Here is a 21,162-nt window from a genome sequence, read left to right on the forward strand (position 1 = left end):
AAAATATTGGCAAAATTAGGGGGCACGGTGGCGCAGTGGTAAGTGCTGTCGCCTCACAGCTAGAAGGTCCTGGGTTCGATTCCGACCTGGGATGCTATGAGCGCTGAAGGAGTGCGTGCCCGTCCACATGTCCTCAAGTGCCCACCGCCCGGGTGGGGTCGTCAAAAGGGCCTTGCTGTGTGGAGTTTGCATGTTCTCCCCGTGCCCCCTGGGGGTTTCCTTCATATGGGAACCCCTTCACCAAAACATGCAATATCCTGGTCGCTGAAGTGGTGCCTCCTCTGGTCGTTAGGGGCGGAGGGAGGGGAACTCGTTGGAATAGTGTGATCCTCCCACGTGCTATGTCCTACCGGTGAGGCTTCCCCTGTCGGGTGAAAAGAAGCGGCTGGCTACTGCCCATGTCTCGGAGGAAGCATGGAGCCAGTTTCGGCTCTCCCCAGATCGGCAGAGGGTGGAGCAGCAACCAGGATAAATAAATTAAAGTTAGCACTAATGAAGGATAAAATGGGATTTAAAAAAAATCAGGGAAAAAATATTAAAGAAAAAAAAAGGAGGAACTGAAGGTCTTTGTCTTATGTTCAATGAGTTCAATGTTAAACCAAATGCTGGGATCCACCTTTTTTCTTTGAAAACTTTTAATTCACATATCAAATTAAAGTCCACTATGTTCCTGGTTGTTCCATCAAGAAGGTGATACCAGGCATCAAGCATATGCTTTATTCTGGCCAGCAGATGGTTTATTATTGGCCAGCAGATGGTTTATTCTTCCAAAATGCCTCCAGCTACCATCAAAGCACATTCTATACTGCCAGTCAACAAGACTCTCAGAAACTCATTCCGCTTTTGACCATTCAATGAGATCAGTTGCAGTTCACAAGGTCCAAATGACTCCCAAACCATAGATGATGAACTTGTACCAGGCTGTGTAATGACATGTCAATATTCTCACATCTATTTTCTGCTTGCACAGGTGAAAAAGCAACAGATGTTCAAGTTTGGATGCAATTCAATGAAATAAACATATGCTGAGTATTTTCCATGTCAGGTTTGAGTCACCACCCGACTGAAACAGACTATGTTCCATGTCAAGTTTGAGTCACCACCCAACTGAAACAGACTATGTTCCATGTCAGGTTTGAGTCACCACCCGACTGAAACAGACTATGTTCCATGTCAGGTTTGAGTCACCACCCGACTGAAACAGAGTATGTTCCATGTCAGGTTTGAGTCACCAGCCGACTGAAACAGTCTATGTTCCATGTCAGGTTTGAGTCACCACCTGACTGAAACAGACTATGTTCCATGTCAGGTTTGAGTCACCACCTGACTGAAACAGAGTATGTTCCATGTCAGGTTTGAGTCACCACCTGACTGAAACAGAGTATGTTCCATGTCAGGTTTGAGTCACCAGCCGACTGAAACAGACTATGTTCCATGTCAGGTTTGAGTCACCACCTGAGTGAAACAGACTATGTTCCATGTCAGGTTTGAGTCACCACCTGACTGAAACAGAGTATGTTCCATGTCAGGTTTGAGTCACCACCCGACTGAAACAGACTATGTTCCATGTCAGGTTTGAGTCACCACCTGAGTGAAACAGACTATGTTCCATGTCAGGTTTGAGTCACCACCTGACTGAAACAGACTATGTTCCATGTCAGGTTTGAGTCACCACCCGACTGAAACAAGAGTATGTTCCATGTCAGGTTTGAGTCACCACCTGACTGAAACAAGACTATGTTCCATGTCAGGTTTGAGTCACCACCTGACTGAAACAGAGTATGTTCCATGTCAGGTTTGAGTCACCACCCGACTGAAACAGAGTATGTTCCATGTCAGGTTTGAGTCACCACCCGACTGAAACAAGAGTATGTTCCATGTCAGGTTTGAGTCACCACCTGAGTGAAACAGAGTATGTTCCATGTCAGGTTTGAGTCACCACCTGACTGAAACAGAGTATGTTCCATGTCAGGTTTGAGTCACCACCCGACTGAAACAGACTATGTTCCATGTCAGGTTTGAGTCACCACCCGACTGAAACAAGAGTATGTTCCATGTCAAGTTTGAGTCACCACCCAACTGAAACAGACTATGTTCCATGTCAGGTTTGAGTCACCAGCCGACTGAAACAGACTATGTTCCATGTCAGGTTTGAGTCAACACCTGACTGAAACAGAGTATGTTCCATGTCAGGTTTGAGTCACCACCCGACTAAAACAGACTATGTTCCATGTCAGGTTTGAGTCACCACCCGACTAAAACAGACTATGTTCCATGTCAGGTTTGAGTCACCACCTGACTGAAACAGACTATGTTCCATGTCAGGTTTGAGTCACCACCTGACTGAAACAGACTATGTTCCATGTCAGGTTTGAGTCACCACCTGACTGAAACAGACTATGTTCCATGTCAGGTTTGAGTCACCACCTGACTGAAACAGAGTATGTTCCATGTCAGGTTTGAGTCACCACCTGACTGAAACAGACTATGTTCCATGTCAGGTTTGAGTCACCACCTGACTGAAACAGAGTATGTTCCATGTCAGGTTTGAGTCACCACCCGACTAAAACAGACTATGTTCCATGTCAGGTTTGAGTCACCACCTGACTGAAACAGACTATGTTCCATGTCAGGTTTGAGTCACCACCTGACTGAAACAGAGTATGTTCCATGTCAGGTTTGAGTCACCACCCGACTGAAACAGAGTATGTTCCATGTCAGGTTTGAGTCACCACCCGACTAAAACAGACTATGTTCCATGTCAGGTTTGAGTCACCACCCGACTAAAACAGAGTATGTTCCATGTCAGGTTTGAGTCACCACCTGACTGAAACAAGAGTATGTTCCATGTCAGGTTTGAGTCACCAGCCGACTGAAACAGACTATGGGCTCTATTCTCCCACAGGCCATCGGCGCTATTACGGGCCTTAACCGCAAAAAAACGTGCCTTGCGCCTGTTTCGGCAAGATAGCAATAGGCTTTAGGCTGCCAAATGCGCTTTAGGCCGAATGGGCGTGGCGCAGTCCCAAAGTGGGCGTGTCGGCGCTAAATACCAGCCTAGTTATATCTTGGGAGCTGGCCTACATTTAGCGCTTTGCGCTTTTGAAAAGCAGGCCTATTCTCTGCCTTCACTGCTTCTTCTCTGTCACCCTTCTCTCTCTCTCTCTCTGAGTTCCCAGCATGCATTGTGTTTCTTCATTTCGCTACTAAATAGCCACCAAATGAGCCAAAATAGATATAAAAGGTAGTTCTAAATTAATGTGTAATGGTAACACAGCCTGCCATTGTCAACATTTCAATATTGGACCAAATAAAACTTCGAAATGAAAACACCACCCTATGTGAAACATATATGTCCTCTTGAGCCTATATATACCCCTTGTGGAGTTAACGTGATTTAGAGAAGTAACAGCGGAACGCCCTTCGGAACGCGCTTCTAATGGCATCTGCTATACTCTGATGTCCCTCCAATAACTTGGCCCTATTTCACATTTAGTTTTACAATAAAAACACATTTATGCAATGACTTGACATAATGTAGGGTATATTTATGTGCATCATCCTTCCTGCAGCAGGCGAGAGAAAATGATATCTTTCTGGACAAACTTTCACCAATCTAATAGGCTATATTTTTCTAGCTGATGCATAGAACATTATTTTCACTTTGATCTTGCTATAGTGTAGCGTATTTACATGCTTGCAGTATTGAAACTGCAGTTAGATTGCTTTGAGAAGCATAATAATATGGAATAATAGCCTATAATGCAGACAGACAGGCTGGATGAAGGGAGGGGGGGGGGGCAGAGCGTTTGGCTTCCGTCTGGTTTTGCGGGATCACTGGAATTGGAGCTAAAAAGGCAAGCGTGCGATTCGTTTATTGCACTTATCCAATGAGCATGACGGTGCATAATTTTACGCCTAAAAGGCGTGATTGTAATGCTTTGGGCTGCATCTAGCGCCAGCACGACGATATCAAGTGCGCCTTTCCACGCCCACTGCTTTGATCTGCGCCTGCCGCTCGGCCTAGAAACTGCGCCGATGCAACGATAGGGGCCTATGTTCCATGTCAGGTTTGAGTCACCACCTGACTGAAACAGAGTATGTTCCATGTCAGGTTTGAGTCACCAGCCGACTGAAGCAGACTATGTTCCATGTCAGGTTTGAGTCACCACCTGACTGAAACAGAGTATGTTCCATGTCAGGTTTGAGTCACCACCTGACTGAAACAGAGTATGTTCCATGTCAGGTTTGAGTCACCACCTGACTGAAACAGAGTATGTTCCATGTCAGGTTTGAGTCACCACCTGACTGAAACAGAGTATGTTCCATGCCTTTGCTGTCAGTGACGCAAAGAAGTGTATACTGGGTGCCCAGGTGGTGCAGTGGTAGATTCCCCGCCAACCAACACGATGGTCGTGCCCTGTGTTACCTCTGGCTTGGCTGGATTGAGGGTATGTGTGCTGGTCGTTGCACTATCACCTCCTCTGGATTGTCGGGGTCCCTGTTTGAGGGTTAAGGGAAATGGGGGGAATAACATCAAACTCCCCACTGTCGGGTGAAAAGAAGCGGCTGGCGACTGCACATTTATCGGAGGAGACATGAGACACCCTACCCAGATCAGCAGAGGGGGTGGAGCAACGACTGGGACAGCTTGGGAGGGGGAATTGGCAGAGTACAATTGGGAGAAAGTGGGACGAAAAACACAAAGTGAATCATCTTTGTTATACAGTATAACAAAGATGATTCAAGCTGCCAACTATTATTATCCTGGGAGTGTGAGATACAAGCAAATGGGCTGGATTCTCTGGACGGCCAGTTGGCTTTTATGTTTGATCAGTTGTCTGTAATGGTATGATACTGTATAATGATTATGGTGACTATTTAAATTTATAATCTCAAAGATTTCAGTTTTGTTCTCTTTGGCGACACCTATGGTGATGAGCAGTAATTGCAGGTTAGATCCAAATAGTGTTGCATCATCTGTGTCACCACAGTCCATGGTCACCACAGATACCCAGTTCAGAAATGCTGCAACACTGAAAATGCAAAGGCTTCCGTCAATGGGCCATAGGCTCAATCACCATTGTGTTATCTCAGTTGGCGATAGATACAGTAGTGACTTAACAGACGTGAAAATCTTAGAGATTTGAGAAAAAATGTATGGCATGATTGCAAAGAATATTAAATGCATTCTGCACTATGTATAATTTACAGTTTGCATGATTTACATGGTTTTATACACTCCAAAGGAAACCCATTACATCACAAGCTTCTACATTTAGCACAACCAGAATGACTTATGATCATATGATGAATTAATATTCTATAAGCATTCATTTTCATTCGGCTAATGGGCTACTCGGCAGCAATTACTTTTGCATGAAAGTCACTTCAATTAAAATATGCTCAAATGAAGATATGAATGAGAGATCCATCAATTAATATCCCCAGCTTATACTGTATGATGGATGTCGGTGCTTAGACAGAAAAACCACAGCATTATTCCATCTGTTCCCAGCAAAGAAAGTTTCAGAAATTTCAAGTCACTGGTTATTAGTAATGGGATTTCAAAGCCTTCAGTCGAGTTACTTGGGTATGTAGCTGTGACACACAAACATTGATTTCTCACAGGATCATAACAAATTGATCCAGCCTCTAAGGTAGGTTGCTTTCGCAAACAAAATTCCGCAGCAATCAATGTAGAGCCTTGACATGACTCCCTCTACTTGAACACAATCGCAACACTGAACAACAACTAGGAGCGGGCGGACGGACAGGATGGGTGGTTGGGTGACTGGTACGTGCCCCAGCTGCCAGCGCCACAGCTAATTAGGGAAGCTGCACATGGCAACACAACAACACTGTGTGGGAGAAGGAGTCAATAGTCAGGAAGACAGATTGAGCTGTGTTGAAGGGGTGTGGAGATTTTCCGCACACACCGCAATAAAGCTGTGGCCCGGTGCGCTAACGGCGCTGTGGGTCATTAAAGCTGGTGGGACAGGTGGGGAAGTGCGCCGCCACCCCGCTCAAAGTGTGCCGTTAGCGGCCGGTGGTGTGCGGCACTCCCCTGGCAGGCTGACTGATGGGAGAGGCGAGGGGTGCTACTCCAGCTGCTCGCCACCGTGGCTCGCCACCCACCACCACGCCGAGATGAAGCCGCCAATTGATGTCTTCAGCGGTAAGCTGTTGTGACAGTTTCTTTGTAAATGTTTGGACACGGCTGTTTAAGCACCCGTCGTCTCGCATCTATTTGACTTTTAAGTTTCTCCCCGAGTGGGTTTTCCACTGACTTCGCAGGTTTCTGGAATGGAGGGCAGGTACCAGAGAATGAGAATCGTAATACAGTGGAATCTACTTATAGTGATCACGATTATAGTGATCAACCGCTTATATTGATCAAAAAGCTTGGTCCCAAATCATTCATATACACATGCTGTTTAAATAATTCGCCTATAGTGATCAATACTCCACTTACAGTGACAATTTTGGGCCTTGTCACACCTGAGAACAATGGATTTTTTTTTTAACTACAGTAATTGTAATTTTTTTATACTTACAAACTGCCAAAAATGAGCCACCGAGATACAGCAGCGATACTTGGTGCACTTTGTCTGTACATGGAGAGATGGCGGCATCTCTGTCTGCCTGTGAGTCTGTGGAGAGATCTCTGTCTACGCGAGACCTCTGTGTTTGAAATATCTGGAGGCCTAACTTACTAGGCTATGTATTTTTAAAGTCAATAACATTCAGTAGGCTAAATAACTGTACATTCCATTATTTTATATGCACTGTATTCATGTAATAAATATACAAATCTCAATGGTAATCTACATGAGAAATTAAAAAAAAGAAAAGAAAATCGGTTATAATGATCATCCGCTTAGTGATCAATTTGACCCGTCCCCCCCCATCCCCCAGAAGAAGCGATTTCACACTCACAGATCCATTGTGACATCATCAGCATCCCTTCCCTGCTTCCCACTGATTATGTCACCGATGATGTCATTGATGATGTGACTGTTGACATTATGACATCTACAGTATGTAACGTATGCAGTCCAGCTGCAGCTATTTTAATGCAACATATGGGAGTGTCAGTGCCAGTGGGGGGCCTGTTGGAGTTCATTCATACATGTAACAGTCATCTACAGTTTACTGACATCAGGTAGTACTATCAAATTTCTACTAAATTTCAACCAATCATATCATAACATGACAGCTGTCAATCAATCTTCATGGCTCAGAGAAAATTCTGAGCAGGCAAGATGGCTGCCTAGTGCCTACCTGGGCAGACTTTTCTAGCCCATAAATGTTGGCCAATAAGTATGTAACATACAAAAATAAAACAAACGGTAATGTCTTCATTTAATGTACTGTAGAATGCAAAAGGACATGTGACTGGCTCGTTAACTTGCATTCCAGGAATGTCTTTATTTACTGTGGCTCATCGGACATTTCAAGGCGGGCAGCCAGCACTCCCCCTCCAGAAAAAGCACTCTCCCTCCGGCAGAGTGCTGGCTGCTGCTCCCGGAGGAACCCAGCTGCCCGGTCCTCTGCCCTGGGGGCTTGTGCATTGAGCCAGCCAGCGACTAGGCACTCCACAGCGCTGTATTTATTACATTATATTGTGTTTGTACATAGACTGTTTTTGAAACGTGACCTGGTAGGTTTCAGATTTATCCGGTAAAATACATTATTTTGTGGTGCAGAGTGATGCAGAGCTGCCCCCAAATTGAGTGGGATTCATCCATCCGACCATTCAAGTGCCAGGATTGGCCAACGTCAACTCCAGTTCCTAATCCCAGACACGCCCACTTTCCAACGGTCAAATCAAACAACAATCAAACAAGCTATGTCCCGCCTCTCTACACTGTTTCAGTCGGAATGTCACACAGGCCTTCTCAGACCCATTTTCATCTCGACTTTAAGGTCGGCACCAATGTAGCCAGCATTGTGTACAGTAGTCCGCCTGCAGCTGGGGATCGAACTCAGAACCTTTTGCATGGGAGGCGGTCTCAGGCGGACGCTAGCAAGGAAGCTAAATGAAAAATTGTTGATAAATCCATGGGCTATAGCATCTATGTCTTGAGTGTCTTGAGTGTCTTTGAGATATCAGGGAGCGAGGTTTACTCACTACTGTACACAGCAGCACTACACGCTGTCCACTGTTCCAGCGGGACCCTTGCATGCACTCACACCCCGCTCAGCCCTCCCAGCCCAACCCCTTCTGACACATCGCCGGTAGCCTTCGCTTCTTCAGTTCTATAGCCTACCATCAATTTAACTTCCAGAACAAAAAAAACATGAAAATTACTGTGGAAATAAATGAGCTTCACCTCCATCTGTCTTCAGTTTTTTCTCCACACACTCGCCTTTCGGAAAGCGGAGAAGCCCGGAGCAGCCATTCTCTCTGCATAGTGATGTGGTTATTATGGCTGTGATTAGGGCGACAGCCGTTTTTAAAACCCGAGTGCACTCGCTCGCTCCGGAGAGACAGCTTTTGGAGCGCTTTTCCTCCTCCCCGGTCTGCAAACGACTGCACTCTTCCCCGGCGCTATTCTCTCTGTCCACCTCATTAGTTCGGCGGCAGGAAACCAAATTACGCTCAATTACAAAGTCATCAAAGGCCATCTGAAGTCCTGCCTCAGCAAGCGGCCCCGGCACAACAGCACGAGGGGGCCCCACCGTGCACAACAGCACGAGGGGGCCCCAGCCGCCCCACCGTGCACAACTTCACTTGTGAAAAGACACATGCGCCAGAGGAGAAGGGAAGGCTTTATTAATTTAATTGATAATGCCATTGTTCAGTGGTAAAACAGCCACATCACCAGAGGAGTAGAGAGAGAGGCTTTTTGGCTCTGTTCAAAATTAATCAAACTGTATTGTGATTACATGAGTAACACGGGGGAAAAGAAAAACATTCAGGAGATCTCCCAGAGCACATTCATTTTCCCAATTATTGGCTGGTATCCAAACTCCCCTTGCCAAATCATTATGTAGCCTACACTTTCTCCCTGAAACAGAACGGTGGCCGGCCGGCCTGCCTGCTTGCCTGCGCCTGGCAAACCACACTGAACTCCAACGGAGATGAGAGTGAGATGCGCACCACTGGTCCATGAATCACCTTTCCCATTAGAAACGTGTTCATCCTTATTATGATCACATACATGCCTTAGAAACGTGTTCATCCTTATTATGATCACATACAGCTGAGATGGAAACAAGGGAGGAGAGGAGCACTTTCTTTTTCCTCTTCTTTGCTTCTATGCAGGGAAATGAGGCCAGTCAGTCAGAGGTTTGTGTTTCTGAGTCTCTGAGGAGCTTACAGTCAACAGCACAGAGGAGCTGCCTGCAGTCCAGGATGCAGGTTGCACATGAGGGGTTTCAATGAAAAACAAGATATCCAGAACAAGACGACTGACATGAGAGTTTGACTCACCAGTGAAAATAGACTATTAGCTATTTTGAAGTGGTTAGTGGTTTTCAAAGTGGGGTGTGGGGACCCCCCAGTGGTCCTTGAGGGGGTTCCAGGGGTCCCCAGCAAAAAAAGGGGAATAATTTATTTTCACTATAATACCATACATAAGGAACACAATGACAGAATGTATGACTATTGTGGTCATGGGATTCATGCACTTTCTTTAATAAAACATGCAACAGCAAAAATCTGATCAGATGGGGGATCCTGGGACAAAATCTTATCAAATGTGGGTCCGTGGTCTAATTTGTGTTGGTTTAGGGTCCTTGTCCTTGAAAAGGTTTTAGAACCACTGACTTACAAAGTATCAACAATAGAAACAATGTAATCATCTATGTTTCTGTAAATATTGAGCAGTTCTTCTAAAATGTATATATTCACCCACTGTTCATCTACTCACTCTTTTTTTTCAATAATATTTTTTGACTGTTGGAAGAACTGCTTGAATACAATGGGTTTGTTAGAACATTTCCAGACAATTGGTAGGAAGTCCAATTGCCACCGATTTCAAAAAGTTCATAAAGGATTAGTCATTCTAGGGTCAGGGTTCACCTGGTCTAGTTTGAGGCAACAGAAACCTTTTTTGGAGGCAATTGTGCTACTTTCTGATGATATTAAGTGTTCATAATCAAGATCAAGAAGTCCGACGCACTTTTGTCAGAAACATAATCCGCCTACTGGCAAATGGGTCTGGCAAGTCTTTATCTCATAGGACAAAAACATCTTCCGTGAGTCAAAGAGCCAGAGGTTTCCATCAGTTTTAGCCAGTGTCTTTTTCCTGCTTTTTGGGAATTTGCGGCGACAAATTTGACCCCCTGACAAACTCATTAAAACCGATTACAGCTCTTCAAGTGGCACATCATTCAGAGAAGTGATGAAGCACATTGATTAGTTAACGGTGAAAAACATTTTCGTCATCGGGGTGAAAAATAACTGTTGATTCGTGAATGTTTTAATGAACAATATCTAAATTTAAGTGTTTGTTTTTCATGAGGAGCAGGATCCTATTTTTCTCCTTCTCAAGCATATCACATCCTCCTTTTCTGCTTTAATTAAAGTGGCGATCCTCAACTTCCTTTGTTTCTTGGATTTTGATATCTTTGGTGCTGTGATGCTTCTGCAATGCATTCCCCAGAGATCACCTGTCAATCAAACAGTGTGGGCAGCACTGTGTATGTCACATGCAAAATGTATGGAGTCAACAACAAAGCTTTAAACCTAACCTAAACCTAAATGGAAGCAAAAAAAAATCAATTTCCTGATTTTGAGGAAAAATAATGTAATAATAATAATAATAATAATAATAATAATAATAATAACAATAATAACAATAATAACAATAACAATAATAATAATAATAATAATAATAATAATAATAATAATAATGTATGCAAATTATGCTCATGAGGAAAGGTTGCATGACTGCACCATGTAATAGATGAATTTCTGGACATCACAAACATGGACTTCAATTCAGATCACCTTTCTAAGTTAACGAAGCAAAGTTATAGCTATTTCCAGTTTTTGGCAATTAATTAGCTCATTATGCTAATTACTCACATTGCCCAACATGCAACGCTTAACAACCAAGTTGAATTTCAACCACTAAGATTAGGCCTAGATGACATTTCAATCATAAAAGTACATACAGTAAGAAACATGATTACTGGGTCCAAGACATTTCCAATAGACATAAAGGGCCCTATCTCCGACAGGCGCTATCCCCTAATAGCGCTTGCGCACCTGTTTGCGCGTGCGTTAAGGCAGGGAAGATAGCAGTCTGCCTTGCGCCGTCCGTCAGGTGTTATGCCGAGTTTTGCACGCCAGCGCCGGCAGCATCCCCACCTCACGGGAGCATATTGTAATGATTTATACAGAAATGTAACGGTTTAAAAGTGATAAAACTGTCTGGTAGACGTGACCTCCCTGATTTCTAAGTTAAAACAGCCCCCGAAATATGTTGGGGATGCAATTCTCGGCTGGGATGCGGAAATGTTCACGGCACGTGTCGCAGACGCAAATTAGAGCCGTGCCAAAATCATCTGCGCCCCAAAATGCCTGCGCAAACGGGATTTGGGCGGTCTTAACTACCAGAATTATTCACAGGCGTGGCCAGGCAATGCTGGGCATCACGTCAATCAAAACCAATCAGATTCCCGTCTCGCAATGGCTGTTTGCGCGAGGCATACAATATGCTGTCATTTTCTCCATGCGTGCGAGGACAGAGGGAGCTTATTGACAGTCTGTGGTGCCAACGACCCTCCGGGTTATGGAGGTAAATAGCCTATGTCCATTGTCCAACACGTTTTCTCAATTCATTTCCCTCTTTGCGATGAGATAAAAGTTTCTCAGTGAGTTATAGTTGATTGCCTCACTGAATTATCTGCTAATACCCAATTTTAGCAGCATAATTTGATGTCCTGGTGTGGCAAGGCTGTGCGTAATGACATATCCAAAAGGAATTCCACTTTCCACTGAGCTGCGCTGCACGGAGATTACGGTGCGCTCCCAGCGCAGCGAGGAATTTGCGCGTAAGAGGTCAGGACAGGTATTTAAGGTCCATTGTGAATTTGTCACATAAACCTGATGAAGCAGCTGGCGTTTGTTCTTCCTTTATACCTTTTCCTAGTTCATGCATCTTGGTTGTAACAGTAGGTAGTGACAGGTTTCTTGTTCTTGTTTAGCATTAGAAATTGTGTAATAAGCTGAACAAATACTCAAATACTGAGGTTCTGTGTTTGGTCGTAACGTGGCAGCAGCTGCAGTTTGTATTGTCTTGTTATTGGTGTCATTGGTCTGTCACTGGTGCTGTTCCTCATGCTGACATTTTTCTAGCAGCACAATGTGACATTTGAAGTGCAAATAAATAACCAGAAATAAATGACAGTTTTGTCTTCTGTGACTGCATGATAGCAGCATCTGTATGGTTTTATCACTGATCTGTCAAGTCATTCTTATGTCATTGGTGATATCATTCATTCAGAGGAATGTTGTTCTAACATCATACGTGTGTGTGTATATATATATATATACACACAAATGCAATACATATATACAAATATGAAATATATAACAACATGAAATGTGAACATCAGCTGTAGTGCAGAAGTCATTGATATCATTATGTTACTTTTGCTGTCACAAAAACAAGAAAGTAATATAGTAATGCAAGGAGTAACGTAACTATAATTTCTTTTGATACCAAGTAATAAGTAAAGTAATGTTATAAATGTTTAAAGGAGTAATAAGTAACTACAGTAGTTACATTTCTTGAGTAACTTCCCCAACACTGCTAGAGGCTTTCTGAGCAGTCAAATAAGTGATTAGTTCGCAGATAAACCTAGTAACCCCCGACCCCTAAAAATAAGAACGATGAGCAGTTATTCTGAATGATCCCTACTCTGGGTGAAGCCTTGCGGCGTTGTCAGACATGGCGGAGGTCTGCACTCGACTGAGCACATTTTCTAATTTGTGTTTCTATGATTATTGTGTGACTGACACCAGCTGAAAGTAATGTCACTGATGTAAATCGTTTGTCTCCAGTGCCATCACTCACGGGGTTGTTTTCCCGTATTTATGATGTGCAAGGATAAGTGCAAATAAACACATTAATATCACTGAAATCAACAGTCTCTGTTCAGTGACTGTGTGACACAAGCCGTTTGTAAATGTTGTCATTGATGTGTCGTTACTGCAGTCACTCCTTCAAGCTGACATTTGTCTGTTAACATAAATGTTGCATTTTAAGAAATAACATAAGGTGACATAAGGTAAATAACATAAGGTAATCTGACAGATTTGTTTTAAGTTTTATTTTCATTTTGTCCCCATCTTTGTTACTCAGCCTCATTGCTGTGCTATTTCTGCACTCACTACACTTCTAGAGATCACCTGTCAATCAAACAGTGTGGGCGGAGCTTGGATTTTCTGTTGATGCAGTTAGAGATCCTCTTTTCTTTGTCAGCATAAGGGGGTAGCTCAGTTCGTTAAAAGTAAAGCCAATGCGGAAGTGCCTTAAACCTGCATTCTATCTCTGAAATATTCGGGCTGCAAAAGGAAGCCTGATTCTATGGAAGTCAATGGGAAAACGATCCTACTTCTCACATGATTTATGACCTCAGTAAACACTTTCCTAATGAGTTTATGGTCTCAATCACTAGTTTCTAGTCTTCTTCAAATCAATATAGTGTCCATTTAGTAAATTATGGTCACATTTAGAGTCAAATAGACGATAAATAGACTATGCTTTGGAGGCGTGATCGACAGGTCGCCTGTCGGTCAAATTTACATCACTTCTGGCTCCAAATAACCAAGATGGCGACAGTGAAATCGCCAAAGCTGGGGGTTCAAAACGGGAGTCCACAAACCAATGGGTGACATCACAGTAGCTACGTCCATATTTATTATATTCTATGGTTCAGCCATGGTGGCTAACATGGTTCATGCTAGTACCGTCTACTGTACTTGTTATTCCAAACAAACTTGAAACGTAAAGCACATCACTGTGTGGTCCCTACTAGCTACTGGGTGTTTAGAACAGCAACTGTAGCAAATACAGAATAAAGGCGTTCATGAACTGGGCACAGGTTAAATCACTACTGTATTATAACAATAGATGATAGAGAGCAGTAGGGCCTAAAGCAAAAATGTATTTCTATGAAAATGTCACAGATTTTTACATTGACAAGTACAGAGGTTCTTTATTCCTGTACTAGTTGCCAGTTGTGTTCTGGCTGTGCTGAGCAGTTTGTCAGTGTTAGTGCTGTTATTATGCTGTCACTGGTTGTTCTCTGGAGCTGTTACTCACTCAGGCAGACATTGTCGTGGAAAAAAGCCAGGAAGTCGTTGCATTGTTCCCTGTGGTTGCCGCTTGCTGCGCAGGAGCACCAGGGTCCCACATTGAATGTGGAGTTGTCAAGGTAGTTGGGAGTTATTGTGCTTCCTGTGGGGGGGAAGGGGGGAGGGGAGGAGAGGAGACAGTTATGTTTACATGCTTCTTGTGGAGGGGGGAAGAGAGGAGGGGAGGAGAGGAGACAGGTAGCCTATGTTTAATGCATGCTTTGGAGATTTTGATGTAAGAAAAATACAGGCGTTTTATCAGCCTAAATCACAAAGTAGGGCTCCAATTAACGGTTATTTTCATTATCGATTAATCTGTCGATTATTTTCTCGACTAATCAATTAGTTGTTTGGTCTATAAAATGTCACAAAATGGTGAAAAATGTGATCACTTTTTCCCCAAAGCCCAAGATGACATCCTCAAATGTCTACTTTTGTCCTGACAAACAGTACACAACCCAAAGATAATCAATGTACTGACATAGAAGACTAAAGAAACTAGGGATGGGCATTTCTAGCAAAAACACTATTCGAAATTCGCTGGCCAAATTCGAATTTAATTTGAAATTCGAAAATAAAAATAAAAATGTAATTTTTTTTTTTTTTTTGTGAGTGAAATGTTGCATTGTCTCCCCTGATTCTAAGTCTACGGCTTTATTAATTAATATAAAAAGCTTCTGCCGTGGATTTTTAGCTCAAACAAGCATTGCACCACTGAAGTAAAGAACATGTTACATGACATTGACATTTTCGAAAATAAAAAACAGTTTTGACAATCATGAGTGGTTCATTAAATATTTAGTAGGCTCAGGTCTGAGTGCCAAAGGGGTGCCAAAGTCACCCCCTCTCCCTCTTCATGGGATTTCATCCGCCATTCATTTTTCCATAAACCTTGCTTAAAATGCTTATAAAAATTGTTTTACTTGCTCAAACCAAGCGATTTGACTATACTTAGAATCAGGGGAGACAATGCAACATTTCACTAAATTTTTTTTTTTTTTTTTTTTTTTTTTTTTTTCGAATTTCGAATTTCGAATTTCGAATTTCAATAATAAAAGTCGACCTTGATAATAACAACGATTATTCGAAAATTCGAAATTCGATGCCCATCCCTAAAAGAAACCAGAACATTTTCATACTTGAGAAGCTGGAATGAGAGATTTTTAAATTTTGTTTCTTAAAAATTAGTCTAAACCAGTGATACTCAACCCGGGGCTCTAGAGCCACATGTGGCGCTCCTTTATGGGTAGTTGTGGCTCTGGTGCTGTCAGTGATTTGCCCAGTTTGACTGGATTCTTAGGTTTTGTTTTTGTGCACAGAGGACCGCCTCTTTGCGGACTTCTGCCTTCTGATTGGATCAAGTGGGTGGGTGACCCAGAAACTTTCTCTGCTGTTTAAGGAAAAGCATTGTGGCACTAATGCCATAGACCGGATACTCTAGAAGAGTGATTCCTAACAGAATATTAGAGCTGTGTTACACCTATTTTAACACAAAAACATCACTTACAGCACCTTTTAAGTCCTACTTAAAATAAATAAATAAATAAATATTTATTTATTTATATTTATAGGGTTTTTTTTTTAAAGGAGGAAAGTGAGTTTTTTTGGATTCTGGCTCTTGCAAATATTTTTTTTGGGTCAATGTGGCTCCTGAGTAGGGCAACGTTGCATACCACTGGTCTAAACAATTAATCGATTAGAAAAACAGTTGTCGATTAATATTCTGTCGATCGACTAATGGACTAAGAATTGCAGCTCTGGAAACCAGATTCACTCTGCCAACATGCAAATTTGCTTTGTGCAGCTTCATATGATTTGATTTTGAACATAGGGAATTTCTGGAATAACCTGGTTTACATGGATTCATTTAATAATCAATCAGAAGGTCCAGACCTGGTTGAGACTCTATGAAATACTTAATTATGTAAAATTATTTAATTTAGTTCAATATGAAGAGTTTCTTTGTCGCTTCAAAAGTGCTGACTTTTGTTTTACTACTGCTCATCAGTGTGCACTGTGCCATTTTGTTGGCTATGCATGTTTATATGTGTAAAAAAAAAGCAAAAGCAAAAGACATTTACATGCCCTGATAAATGGAAAGACTGAGCACAAGCTACACCAATTAAGATAATCAAATACAGACATTTACATGACAATTTCATCAGAGTAGTGCCTTAATCACATTAACATCAAACTATTAGTCTGCATGTAAATGAACTCAGAGAGAGAGAGAGAGAGAGAGAGAGAGAGAGAGATGGAGAGAGGTTAGAGATGCACCAATAGAGACACACAGCCTGGCAGGTTAGTTAAGATGCAGCCTGCAGTAATCAGTAATGTTTAGCTATATACTGGTTTGATTCCTGCTGGGCTTACGACACCCAACTCACCGCTCGCTCTCAGGCCCTCATCCCTCACAGACACTGACGGAGACACGCCCACTTTTCAACAGGCAAATGGATGGACTCTTCCCGTGAACACATTTGAAGGCAGCGCATGCCTTACGTCTGTCTGTTTCACTTACATGCCTTACGCCTGTCTGTTTCACTTACATGCCTTACGTCTGTCTGTTTCACTTACATGCCTTACGCCTGTCTGTTTCACTTACATGGCTTACGCCTGTCTGTTTCACTCGGAAAACGGCACGATATGGAAATGCCGTTTCATCTGGACTTTAAAAAAAATCCCAGATGCTTAGGCCCAGCGGGGGGTCAACTTAGGCTCAGCGGGAACCCTAGCTTGGTCATAATGTAATCAGATATCTTAAATGCTCATTTACAATATTTCTCATTACATTATAGCATGACTAGTCAAAATGCTACCGGATATCTGTAACAAGAACTACCGGAACTACAACTGCTAGGCCTGCTGCTGCAGCAGCTGTACCAGCAGCATTGACAAGGCCTACAACTCTATACGATTAGATATTAGATAAATGCCCTTGAGGTAATGCAGGATTATTTTTTTCTAGTCAATTTTAATGCAATCCTTATAGAGAGGCAAAGTGGAACATCACTTCCTGCTTTAGCACTGTACCAGAGATTTTCATCCGCCATTTATTTTCCCATAGAAATTTCATAAAATGCTTATAAAAATAGTTTTACTTGTTCAAACCAAATGGTTCAGATATATTTAGAAACAGGAGAGACCACATAACATTTCACTCGGATCAAAACGTAAAAAAATTGCGGATTTAAAGAAAATATTTTTTCAGTGTAGTTTTTTTGGTGTTTTTTTTTGGCTTGTTCTATGGTCTCTCCCAATTCTAAATATAGCTGAACCCTTTGGTTTGACGAATAAAAACTATTTTTTATAAGCATTTTACGAAATGTCTATGGAAAATAAAGTTGCGGATAAAAATCTCTGGTACAGTGCTGAAGCAGGAAGTAGGCGGTCACTTTGCCTCTCTATTGCAGCGTGGATGTGCAGGGTGGATGACACACACACACACACACACACACACACACACTAAACTAGGGCATTCATCGACTAGTCGACTAGTAAAACCACTAGTCGACACTGTGCTTAGTAGTCGACTAGTCGTCATTCTTGGTTTTCCCTCTTTCCACAGTGCAGTGTTAATAATGCAGTACAGCAGATATGCCACTGGGGGGCGCAGTTTTTTTTCGGGTTTCACACTTTTAATTTGAAAGCCGAAAAGGGAAATGGTGTGATAGTAAATTTCAATTGACACTGGTCTGTCAATTCTATCATTTCACACGTACCATTTCCCTTTTTCGACTTCAAATTAAAAGTGGGAAAACAACGAAACGTTAGCGTGTGAAGCCTCGGCCTATCTGGATTATAAAAGTATAACGTTAGAGAAAACAGCCATCAGCCATGCCGTTTTATACTAATTTATTGTCAAATGCTTTGGGAATCAAGCTTGGTCAGAAAAGGTCTACTACATTAGCTAGTTATGCCTGCATTTCAATAGCCCTGCTGCCTGGTTGTATTTGAGACCTTTTGACGTGAGTTGAGCGTTTTTATTGGGGGGAGAAAAAAACTCAGACTAGTCGACTAGTCGACTACCTTTAGGGACGACTAGTCGACTAGTAAAATGCACTAGTCGTGAATGCCCTAACACACACACACACACACACACACACACACACACACACACACACACACACACACACACACACACACACACCACACCACACACACACACACACACACACACACACACACACACACACACACACACACACACACACACACACACACACACACACACACACACACACACACACACACACAGCAGATCACAGATCACTATGAATGGAGTAAGAGATTGTTGCATCTGACTGCATTGAATGTGGATCTTCAATTTAACAATTGATTGTCTTCTTGGGTTCTTGCCAATGTATGAATGAGATTTTTGAATGATTTTTTTTATGCATTGTGCCACTTACAGTAGGTGGACCAAAAAAATTATAATAATCAGTTTGTTATAAACAATACTCATTAATTACAGGAAGCACATTAAGTACATTCCGGTATTATAATACTCCTAATATGACAAGAACAAATACCCATGGAGAAAAAAAAAGTAAAGAGCATAAGTACATCTTGTCTTCCTTCTATCCCAAGCTTTTTCTAAATAGTCAGCAATTAAAAACGTGTTGTGTTCAAACAACCATGCCAGTATATCTGTGTCTGTCCTGCATAGGAGAAGATTATTCTCTTCCCTCCAGGCTTATCAAGCGATACGATTCAATATGAAATATGTGGTTCACAATTTGATATAACCGCGGTACAATGTAATAAATAAAAGTTCAATGACAAGATTCAAGATTCAAGATTCAAGATTATTTTTATTTGTCCCGAGCAAAATTTGTCTTGGACATACAGACTGCCACATACAGTACAACAGTGCCATAACAAAAAACAAAGAATAACAACAAAAAACAAGTAGTGCATAGCACACTAGTGCCGACATGTGAAAACATACAATTAAGGTGCAGACATTAATCAATTACATTGACTGATAGTGGGATAAAATAGTTTTTGTATCTGTTGAGGTATCTTTTCCTGTTCTTGGTTGGGACTCTGTAACGCCTGCCAGATGCCAACATTGTCTGACTGCGCAGAACTACGGTATGTTTATTTCTGTGTCAGAAGTCTTTCTAGCGAAGGCATTGTCTTGCTTAAATGTAAATATCAATTTAAAAATCTTGTTACAAAGTGTCAATATTTGGATGAAGAGCTTGTGAAACTGTGACGGCACGCCATCTCATTTGTGATTATAGCAGCAGAATAAAATGTAGCTAATGTCACAAATCGCAATAAATCTTTCTGCCCCACGATAATATCATTGCATTTTGTATTGTGTGTATATGCGGACCATCCTGTTTTAAGGACAGTATTGGAAACTAGCTAACATATTGTGATGCATTGCAACATGCAGCTATTTGCAATATGATTTTAGGTTGTATTTATGTGCACGAAAAGAAAGAAAGACAGATGAGAGGGGAGAGTTTGCTGCTTGCTTATAGAGAATCCTCTTGACCTCTCAGTGCATTGTGAGTCTTATTCGGTGGTAGAAAAGATTTTTCTTTTTCTTTTTCAGATTTTCTGACATAACCTTACATATCCATTGGGGGCAGACAGCTTGATCTGCTTTGATAAGTACAGCGACCCCACAGTGCAGAGTCCAGGCAGGCACAATCACAGAGGTCTCTGAGTTGGACTCTTATTCTGTTCTGCCTTGGGAGCTTTTCAGCAGCAAATGATTGGGAAGTCAGTCTCTGGGAAGGGTAATATAGCCTTGTAGGTTGTATTTTTTAACAGAGGCTGGGAAATAAAAATTGCTGCACTTTCAGGCAGCGCGGTGAAAAAGTTCTGATTTACCTTTATCGATTTTCTGGGTCCCGGGCTTCCAAACAACAACACCTCTGAGACCCACTTCGACTTCAGTTGTTTAGAAAGGCCAATCACCGCTACACAGCTTTCTTTCTCTGTTCTCCTCGATCTATCTCCTTCATTCCCTCACAAACCCAACAACCTCTCTCTCTCTTCTCTCCCTCTCCAAGTCAACCTCTCTCTCTCTTCTCTCCCTCTCCAAGTCAACCTCTCTCTCTCTTCTCTCTCTCTCCAAGTCAACCTCTCTCTCTTCAAGTGTGGTATTGTTGTCTCATAATGATGTGTTTAGACACATTTTAGGAGGTTGGGGCGTCCCGGTGGCTCACCTGGTAGCACGCGTACCATAAAGGCTAGTCCTTGGCATGGCCGACCCGGGTTCAAATCCGAACCGTGGTCCTTTGCCGCATGTCATCCCCCCTCTCTCTCCCCACCCCCCCTGTCTGCCCACCGTCCTATCCAATAAAGGCAAAAATGATAAAAAATAATAATAATAAAAATAAAAAAACATTTTAGGCGGTTTACAACGTTTAGAGCATTATGCTTATGCAATCGCTTGTTAAGTTTTCATCTTAACTACATTAAGCCTCCGTTCGCACCATAGGCAGAACTGATGCTTGACTCATGCTGAACGTGAGCTCACGCCTAACCGTTCACACCAGACACTCCTTTCCTCAGCGCCGGGCTCGGAGCTGCTCCACCGGCCCCTCCCCCCTCCATTCACTTGGAGGGGGGCAAAGGGGGGCAAAGCAATGCACTTATATGTGCATTGCTTTGCTGCTTGTTTTTTCGATTATTTTTTTGTAAAGCACCTTGAATTGCCTTTGTGTATGAAAGGTGCTATATAAATAAAATTTGACTTGACTTGACTTGACTTCATGCATGGCAGCTTCAAGCTTCACGCGTCACGCTTGGAAAATAGGACTCCATCCTGAACGATCACTTGAACAAGGCGTGAGCGTGGCTTCAGCGTGACACGCGTGTGG

The 21,162-nt window shown here is 42.4% G+C and overlaps 1 protein-coding gene across 1 annotated transcript in view; it reads right to left on the bottom strand.

Moving 5' to 3' along the window:
• gfra4a (GDNF family receptor alpha 4a) overlaps positions 1 to 21,162 on the bottom strand; it is a gene marked incomplete at both ends in the record, with an annotated part of 284,239 nt that overhangs the window by 19,534 nt on the left and 243,543 nt on the right. Inside the window, one exon of the mRNA XM_083633004.1 lies at positions 14,286 to 14,420. Coding sequence (XP_083489130.1) covers positions 14,286 to 14,420 — 135 coding nt within the window. The remainder of the gene's footprint in view (positions 1 to 14,285; positions 14,421 to 21,162) is intronic.

Source organism: Poromitra crassiceps (assembly GCF_964638095.1).
Source record: "Poromitra crassiceps genome assembly, chromosome: 3".
NCBI lineage: Eukaryota > Metazoa > Chordata > Actinopteri > Beryciformes > Melamphaidae > Poromitra > Poromitra crassiceps.